This window comes from Myodes glareolus, chromosome 16 (assembly GCF_982192425.1).
Source record: "Myodes glareolus chromosome 16, mMyoGla1.1, whole genome shotgun sequence".
Taxonomy (NCBI): Eukaryota; Metazoa; Chordata; class Mammalia; order Rodentia; family Cricetidae; genus Myodes; species Myodes glareolus.
In genome coordinates this window covers 52,856,247-52,866,087 of record NC_142041.1, presented here as the reverse complement: position 1 = coordinate 52,866,087, position 9,841 = coordinate 52,856,247, and the positions used below count along the sequence as shown (strand labels likewise).

Genomic DNA, 9,841 nt, shown 5'->3' with positions numbered 1-9,841 from the left:
CATCCTAATGGAAAATGTTTCATTTTTAATGTTCAGGTTATAGTAACTTTTTCCTTATCCATATATAAAAATGCCATATGTTAGGGAATTCTCTAGTATTCAGTGTAGAATCATAAAAGATTCATAAGTAGTGTTGGTCAATGTCATAAAAACAGTGTCTTCTCATAAAAGCAATGCTCCTTACCAGAACAGCAGCCTGCCCCCCACCCCACCCATACTCCCTGTGTTCTCTGTGTCTGCTGCTCACCCTCTCATGGGTGAAGTTCCGGGAAATCTGCTGAGCTGCTTCTCTCAGCTACTTGTGCTGGTTTTGATGCTGCCTAAACTCATGGCCTCAAACACCTTCATTAACTGGGAGTTTAAACATATCCAAACTGGAATTATAACCTGAATTTAAACACATGTATTTGATAACAGTCTGATGTCACTGTTGAAATATATTATGGGGTTCCCCGACCTACCTCAGCTTCTCTAACCAGCCAGCAGGCAAGCTCCCTGCAGATAGGCTGCTCCAACATCACCACCCCATCCATTGGACCCTGCAAGCTACAAGTCCCACTCCATCCCCAAACTCTCCTATCCCCCACTACACCCTTCTATCCTCCATGACCTCAGAGGAAAACTGAAGCACAGGCTGTGATGACACAGAGAGGAGCAAGAGGTGAGTGATCACCAACCTAGCTGGACACCCCACTCTCTAGGTCCTTGGTACCAGAGGCAAAACCCTGGGCCCATTCCCCACCTGTTTCACCTTCTCTAGACAACCAGCAGGCAGTCCTGCAGATAGGCTGCTCCAAACTCCCACCCCATCAATTGGACCCTGTAAGCTACAAGTCCCACTCAGCTCCCAAGCCCCCATCCGCCTGCAACATAAAAGGAAATCTGAAACACAGGCTGCAACTACACAGAGAGGATCAAGAGGTGAATGATCACTCACCCAGCCGGGCACATAACTTTCTAGGCCCTCCATACCAGGACAAAACTCTGGGCCCCTCCTCCACCTACCTCAGATTCTCTAGTCAGCCAACAGGCAAGCTTCCTGCAGCTAGGCTGCTCCAACAACCCCACCTCATCAATAGGACCCTATAAGCTACAAGTCCCACTCTGCCTCAAAACCCTCCTATACCCTCTCTGTGACCTGAGAGGAACTCTGAAGCATAGGCTGTGACTACACAGAGAGGGCCAAGAGAGCAAACTAAAAGAGCAGACCAAAGGACTAGACTAAAAGAACAGGCCAAGGGAGACCTCAGCGGCTCCCTGAGACACAGACAGAGACAGCGCAGTGCATACCAAAAACAGTTCCCAAAGACAAAGATAGCAATTGTAAGGATTGGACCAAGAAGCAAAGACACTGCTGGCACAAATTGGAAGAAGAGATGGGTAGGCACCAATGCAAGAATTCATTCAACAACCTAAAAAGCAACATGGTAACACTGAACCCAGTGGTCATACAACAGGAAGACTTGATCATCCTAACCCAAAGAAGCAGAAGAAATCGATTTTAAATGTAACTTTATGCAGATGATGGAGACCTTTAGAGAGGAAATAAAAAAAAATCCCTTAAAGAAATGGAGGAAAATACAAACAAAAAGTAGGAAGATATCAATAAATCTCTTAAGGAAACCCAAGAAAATCAAAAAAAAAAATCAAGCAGGTGAAGCAAATAGTTCAAACAGTTGAGGACTTGAAAACTGAAATAGAAGCAATAAAGAAAATGCAAACTGAGGTAATTCTGGAAATGGAAAATCTGGGTAAATGAATGAGAACCACAGAGGCAAGCATATCCAACAGGATACAAAAAATGGAAGAGAGTGGTGTGGGAGGTCCACGTGGTGGACTAAATCCATGTGAAACCTGAGAAAGCTTGAAAAGAAATTCTAGATACAAAAACACAGAGTTTAACACAGCTTCTTGCTCTTTGTTGGTTGTGTGCCACAGCTCCCTTAAGAAAGGCTTTTATGATTCAACCATGACTATTTTGAGATGCTGGCTTTCTGGGCCTTGCTGCCCGCATGACCTCTGCAGCAGATATGCTGCAAATGCTAAGAGACCATGGATAGAAGCCCAGACTACTATGCCCAACAAAGCTTTCAATCACCATCAATGGGGAAAACAAGATATTCCATGACAAAACTAGATTTAAACAATACCTATCCACAAATCCAGCCCTATAGAAAACACTAGAAGGAAAATTCCAACCTAAGGAAGTTAATTGTACCCTCCAAAACATAGGCAACAGATAATCTCATATCAGCAAACCAAAAGAAGGGAAACACACAAACACTACCACCAAAAAGTAAGAGGAATTAATCAATGGTCATTAATATCTCTTAATATCAATGAATTCAATTCACCTAAGGATAGACACAAGTTAAGAGAATTGATATGAAAGCAAGATCCATCCTTTTGTTGTATACAAGAAACACATCTCGACCTAAAAGACAAACATTACCTCAGAGTAAAGGGTTGGGAAAAAGATTTTCCAATCAAATGGACCTAAGGAACAAGCTGATGTAGCTACCTAATATCTTAAAAAAAAAAAGACTTCAAATTAAAATCAATCGGAAGAGATGAAGACTCGGTACACTTTATACTCATCACAACAAAAATCCAACAAGATGAAGTCTCAATCCTGAATATCTATGTTCCAATTACAAGAGCACCCACATATGTAAAAGAAGCATTACTGAAGTTTAAATCACACATCAAACCCCACACAATAATAATAGGAGACTTCAACACCTCACTCTCACCAATGGACAGGTCAACCAGACAAAAACTTAACAGAGAAATAAGAGAACTAACAGATGTCATGACTCAAATGAACTTAACAGACATCTACAGAATATTCTACCTCAAAACACAAAAGAATATACCTTCTTCTGACCATCTCATGGAACCTTCTCTGAAATTGATCACATACTCAATAACAAAGCAAACCTCAATAGATACAAAAAACCTTGGAGTAACCCCTTGTGTCTTATCAGATCACCATGGTTTAAAGTTAGAATTTAACAACAACACTAATTGCAAAAAGCCTACAAACACAGGGAAATTAAACAGTATTCAACTGAACCACCCCTGGGTCAATGAAGAAATAAAAAAATATTAAAAACTTCCTAGAATTCAGTGAAAATGAAGGCACTATGTACCCAAACCTAAGGCAGTGCTAAGAGGTAAGTTCATAGCACTAAGTGCCTACAGAAAGAAAGTGGAGAAATCTCACACCAATGACTTAACAGCAAACCTGAAAGCTCTAGAATAAAAAGAGGCAGACTCACAGAGGAGGAGTAGATGACAGGAAACAATCAAATTGAGGGCTGAAATCAATAAAATAGAAACAAAGAAAACAATACAAAGAATAAATAAAACAAAGAACTGGTTCTTTGAGAAAATTAAAAAGATAGACAAACCCTTATCCAAATTAATCAAAAGGCATCAAAACAATAAAGCAGAGAACATCCAAATAATAAAACAGAAATGATAAGGGGGGCATAACAACAGAACTGAGGAAATCCAGAGACTCATTAGGTCATACTACAAAAACCTATACTCTACCAAATTGGAAAATGTAAAAGAAATAGACAATCTTCTGCATAGGTACCACATATCAAATTTAAATCAAGACCAGGTAAACAATTTAAATAGACCTATAACCTGCAAGGAAATAGAAACAGTCATCAAAAACCTCCCAACTAAAAAAAGCCCAGGGTCGGAGGGTTTCATTGCAGAATTCTACCAAGACGCCCAAGAAGAATACCTATACTCCTCAAAGTGATCCACACAATAGAAACAGAAAGAACATTTTCAAACTCTTTTTGTGAGGATACACTTACGCAAACCACACAAAGACATTACTAAGAAAGAGAATTACAAACCAATCTCCCTCATGAACATTGAAGCAAAAATATTCAACTAAATATTAGCAAACCACATCCAAGAACACATCAAAAAAAAATCATCCTCCATGATCAAGTAGACTTCATCCCGGAAATGCAGGGATGGTTCCACACACACAAATCTATTAGTGTAATCCACCATATAAATAAACAGAAAAAAAGTCATATAATCATCTCATTAGATACTGAAAAAGCATTTGACAAAATCTAACACCCCTTCATGATAAAGGTCTTGGAGAGATCAAGGGCACAAGGAACATACCTAAACATAATAAAAACAAAATATAGCAAGTCAGCAGCCAACATCAAATCAAATGGAGAGAAACTCAAAGTGATTTCACTAAAATCAGGAACAAGACAAGGCTGTCCACTCCCTTCATATTCATTCAACATAGTTTTTGAAGTTTTAGCTAGAACAGTAAGACAAAAAAAATTAAATTTGGGCTAATCCAAAGAATCAGGATGCCAAGTGTGTCACACACATGAAATTCATTAAAAATTTCAAGAGTGTGGGCAAAGATGCACAGACCAAAGGATATCACTATAATCACAGATTATTCCTGACTTTGTGGTTCAGATGCATCCTTAGAACAAATGAATTCTCCAAGTGAGATGGGTTTGTTTCACACAAGAAGTCTTTCAGGTTAATATTTATACATACAACTAGTCTATGTCCATAAAGTTAGTCGGCACTATTTTCTAGGCTTTTGTATATCCTGAAGAGTCATAATTCTAGGTTTGTTCAGTACACGTTTTCTGAATCCGAAGCATCTGACTAGAACATTATACAGGTAAGAACATCCCTTGACTAACACATTTATAAGGCTGTTCTATATAGTCCCTTCTCTCCTAAACATGCACTTTCTAGTTCACTTTAAGGACAGAGAAAGAAATTAGAAAAAAAATTCTTCTTTGTGGTGTTGACACCTGAGGTAACAGACTAGAAACAATAGTGGCAATTACTATGGAAACATAGTTAGCTATCTGGTGGTCCTTTCAATTTTAATCTTAGACAAATGTAAACAAAATAGCAAACTGTTCCCTGAAATTACTACATAAGATCTTGAGAAAGAGGGACTCTTCAAAGTCAAATATCACAAGTTTTAAATAGCAATACAATGAGCCCAGCATAGTGGTGCATGCCTTTAATCTCAGCACTTGGGAGGTAATGGTAGTTGGCTTTCCATGAGTTCAAGGACAGCCTGGTCTAAAAAGGAAGTTCCTTAACAGTCATGACTGTGTAAAGAGACCCTGTTCTCTGAGAGAGAGAGAGAGAGAGAGAGAGAGAGAGAGAGAGAGAGAGAGAGAGGAGGGAGGGAGGGAAGAAAGAGAGAGAGGGGAAGGAAGGAAGGAAGAAAGGAAAGAAGGAAGGAAGGAAGGAAAGAAGGAAGGGTGAGCAGTATATCCATAAAACATGGTGAAACATAATGTTGACAGTACCAACAATGATTTAATAACACTGCTATTTCTAACTATTTTCTGCAGAATTGTGCTTAAACATATATTGTACCTGTCCTCTGGTTGTTTACTCAAAAAGTCTTGTTGAATGGCCCAAATCTCATGACTCCTTTGAGAATCGTTCAGCTGAATATGGTTATTTGTCAAAACTCTTGCAATGTCAAAATTACCAAATTCCAAGCTGAGTTTAAAAAAAAAAAAAGAGCATGCTACATTCCTGCTTTAGTGTAAGGCACACAGCATACTTTATCTGTTTTTATAAAGTTCTCTCGGGTGCCATAAAAAACAAATTAAATACACAGGTCTTTGTTCCCAAGAAAATTGCAGTTTAGCAGACTCAACAAACTGAAAAATCAGCAAAATGACTGCTACAGCTGCCCATGCTGAACTGTCAAGTGTCACTCAAATGAATGGTGGGACAAGAGCTGGAGTGTTACTGCCTGTTACCCAAGAAGACCAAAAGCTTTGCTCTGCTGAGCTGTGGGCTCGAGCCTGGTCTATGCCTCCTTTGCTGGCTGTCGGCTTCATCATCCGCGAAACTTGTTCTGAACAAGTACAACCAAATTCTAAATTCATGGGGAAAACACGACAAAGAGAATGGTTATACAATGTGTCACTAAGTTCCAAGAACTGAAACTTTCCGGTGCACATTTTGTTTGGAGAAAAATATTTTTCCTTTCAGGTATGAGAATCATGAGTCACTGCATGGAGAAAAAACTTGAAGTATCTTTACCCTGGTGCCTCTCTATGACATAGAAGCTATGATTTGGATATAACTTGTGCCCCAAGAGTTTGAGAACTGGAAGTTTGGCTCCAGAAAATTATTTTGAAATGTGGGGGAAGCTTAAGAAATGAACCTAGTAAGAAGTCACTAGGTACAGTGAAGCCTAATAAGAAGTCATTGGGTACAGTGAAGCCTAGTAAGAAGTCATTGGGTACAGTGAAGCCTAGTAAGAAGTCATGGGGTACAGTGAAGCCTAATAAGAAGTCATGGGGTACAGTGAAGCCTAGTAAGAAGTCATGGGGTACAGTGAAGCCTAATAAGAAGTCATGGGGTACAGTGAAGCCTAGTAAGAAGTCATGGGGTACAGTGAAGCCTAGTAAGAAGTCATGGAGTACAGTGAAGCCTAGTAAGAAGTCATGGGGTACAGTGAAGTCTAGTAAAAAGTCATGGGGTACAGTGAAGCCTAGTAAGAAGTTGACAACAACCTTCCTACAAAAGGTTGTTGCCGACTGCGCAGACGCGGAAGCTTTCGGTCTGGCCTCAGCATGGCTGCCCTGCTTGTGAGAAGCGCGGTGGCTTCGCTCATGGATCCACTTCTGCACCTGAGTCGCCTCGCAGTAAAGCCCCGGGTTTTCTCCTCGTTCCTGCTGGGGACTCTTCCAAGCGCCAGACTCTGCGCAGAGGTGCGCTTGCTTCTCTGGGCCCGCCCCCTGCCGCACCTGCAGCCCTCTCTGGGCTTCAAGACCAAGGGTGTCCTCAAGAAGCGCTGCCGGGACTGCTACATGGTGAAGAGGCGCGGGCGCTGGTTCGTCCTCTGTATGACCAACCCCAGGCATAAGCAGAGGCAGATGTAAGGACGCATGCCCATAGGAAGTTCGTTTCGCCGAATCAGAGAAAAATAAATGTAAGCATTCTGTAATCGAAGATCTGTGGGCCTTGGAGTTTTGTCGAACTCACCCGTTTAACCCAATCATAGCCCAGTTCCTTCAAATCTAGCCAGACCAGAGCTGCAGATGGGAAAGGATTGTTACTGTTCCTCAAACTGTGTTGAGCTGGAGGACAAAAGAAACAAGAATACAAAGCCGACTTTATCTCTTGAGACAAGGTCTGGCTCCATATCCCTGGCTGTCCTGAAACTTGCAGAGAACCTCCTGCCTCTGTCTCCCTGGAGTCATCAAAAGCAGCAGAATGCAAGGTTTAAGAAACCAACTGAGCCGGAAGGCCCCCTTGGGGAGCACAGCAATCCCAGCTTAAAAATAAATGGTGTTGTTGGGTAACAACTATCCCAACCTTTACTCGAGGAAAACCTTGTTTGCATAGAGATGTCTTTCAGAAACCAATTAAAAATGTTTGTCATGACTGCCCTTAAAAAAAAAAAAAAAAAAAAAAGGTTGTTGCCAAGGAGCAGGACGGATCTTGGTGTGATGGTACACACCTGAAGCAAGAAGTGACAAAGTTGTAGCCAGCCTGAGCTACATACACACATAGCTACATAACAAAAACAACAAACAGGAGCAAGACTGTCTCTTTTTCTGTTTCTCTAGTTAACTTCCTGCCTCGTCATGGTTTCTTTCAGCAATGTGATATTACCAATCAAGAAGTGACTCCGCCAAGAGAACGTCCTCACCAGATGGCAAGCATGATGAGCCGTCAGACCTCAAGCAATCAGCCTCCAAAACTATGGATTAATTAAACTTCTTACTTTTTGTGTTGTCCAGCCTCAGGCACTTTGTTGTGGCATCGTCTGATTTTAAGCTTAACAGTTCAGATGGACAGGTGTCCTGGCAGTCGGGGTCAAGGAATACAAAAGAGGCACACTGCACAATAAATCTCACCCAAGAAATTTTCAGGAAGGGGAAAGAACAGGAGGGTGAGTGCCTCTGCATAGGGGAGAAACAGTGAAGAATGAAGCAGAAGGCAGGGTTTATATAGTTTCTTGGGGAAAAGGAGGGGTGGAACTTTTCAGGGTGAAGCTATTCAGGTTGGGGATTGGTGGAATTTCAAGTCCCTGAGTATGGACTTTTTGCTCTTAGAATGGGGGCTGGGTCCAGCTGTTAGGGGAGGCAATTAAAGTGTTCTGGGGATGGAAGCTGGCAGTTAGAGGTCCTCAGGAGAAAGGCGTGGCCACTCATGCACCCAGAGGGGCTTACAGTAGTAAGAATTTCTCCTGTAGTTGGGTAGAAAATAAAAAGAGAGAAGGGATGGAGAGAAAAAGGGGGAAAGAGAAAGAAAAAAGGAAGAAAGAGGAAAGGAAGGAAGGATGAGGAGAGGGAGGAGGAAAGGAGAGAGGAGGCAGGGAGGCATGGGGGTTTTTTGCCAGAAAAGAAAAATAAACCATGACAAACTCTTTAAAAGAGGCACCCAAAATTCTCAGGGCATGCATTCATGCATTCTAGTGGACACTACATTCATGTATCATATCCTAGGGCACACTTCCAACAGAAGCTACGTCAACTTCATAAACCTTTGAAGGTTCATTGTCAGTTTCTCACTCCTGTCACGGAACACTGAAGACCAGGGCAATATGCTTCAATGACAGAAATAATCTCCCTAGCCCTGGTCACAATAAAGAGAATATCACCAAGGAGTTAGAAAACTGGCTCAGCCTATGCTGACTGTAGCAGTTACGTAACTAGCTTTCTGACTCTAAAAATAAAGAGGGGGAAAAATTCCAGCTTAAAAAAATTCCAGCTTAAGCCTTTAAAAAAAATTACTTCATAATGGAAGAAACGTTTGAATTTTTTAACTGGTGCCCAAGCACACGGAAGAAAGCAAGATGGGTAAAGATTTAAATTCAATCCCTTTCTTCTATTGTGTAAGACTACAGCATCAACAACTGGCAATTGAGAATAGAGATACATCATTATACTTATTTATAGCATTAACTACTTTACATTCATCCACACAAGTGAAACTGTAAAAAAAAAAAAAAAAGATAAAGGGAGTGTGTGGTTCTTTCATTAGCTTGTCTGTAATACTGGATTGGTCCATAAATTAATGTGTGTAAGAGGATGAGAGCGAAGAAAGAATTCAAAGTGTTACCATTGTAATTATAGCTCTTTAAATATCAAAAGACACAAAGAAAGATTCCTTTTTGAAAAGACTACCGACTCTCTTGGCAAGACACTATTAATTACTCACATAAATCTGCAGTTTGCACAGCCAGAGCTATGGGTGACATCACATTTGCCAAGTTCTGGGTCCCCGTGGTCACAGAGTGTTTCTTTAAACTCCTGTTTGCCAAATGATCCCTCTGTAAACTCTGGCTTTGTGCGTGAGGAAAGGAGCAGAGAGCTCTGGATCCAAGTAGCTATGAGCCTCTCACATAGGCTGCAAGTCATTCAATTCAATCAGAAAAACTGCAACATGTGAATTACTAAATTATGCTGGCGAACGCCATGAGCAATAATAATATCACAGTCTTATTTAAAAACAATACATATAGCTTCCATAAACAAAGGTTTATGAAAAAACCACACAGGCAGGTAAAATATATGAAGTGGACTCCCAACCTAAATTAAGAGGGATAGCCCCAGAGGAAAGAACACTCTTTCCAACTACATGGGAAGCATTTGCCTCTACATTTTTAGGTTTTATAGGCACACTTAATCAACACTTCTCTTTTGAGCATCCATTGTACAGAAAAGTTAATAGGATTAAAATCTGGCCTGTAGCTCTACATTTTTATAAGAAATACTGGCTCTAGGGAGCATCTTCCAAGTTGCTTCAGAGGAGAGAGGGAGATTGTGTTGCTTGATAA

At 40.8% G+C, this 9,841-nt stretch overlaps 1 protein-coding gene across 1 annotated transcript; it reads left to right on the top strand.

Moving 5' to 3' along the window:
- The first annotated feature begins 6,602 nt into the window (after positions 1-6,602).
- On the top strand, positions 6,603-7,005 carry LOC125391133 (large ribosomal subunit protein bL36m). The gene has a single exon (XM_048420446.3). The coding sequence runs from the start codon at positions 6,627-6,629 to the stop codon at positions 6,933-6,935; it is 309 nt and encodes a 102-aa protein (XP_048276403.3). The 5' UTR covers positions 6,603-6,626; the 3' UTR covers positions 6,936-7,005.
- Positions 7,006-9,841: the final 2,836 nt, after the last annotated feature.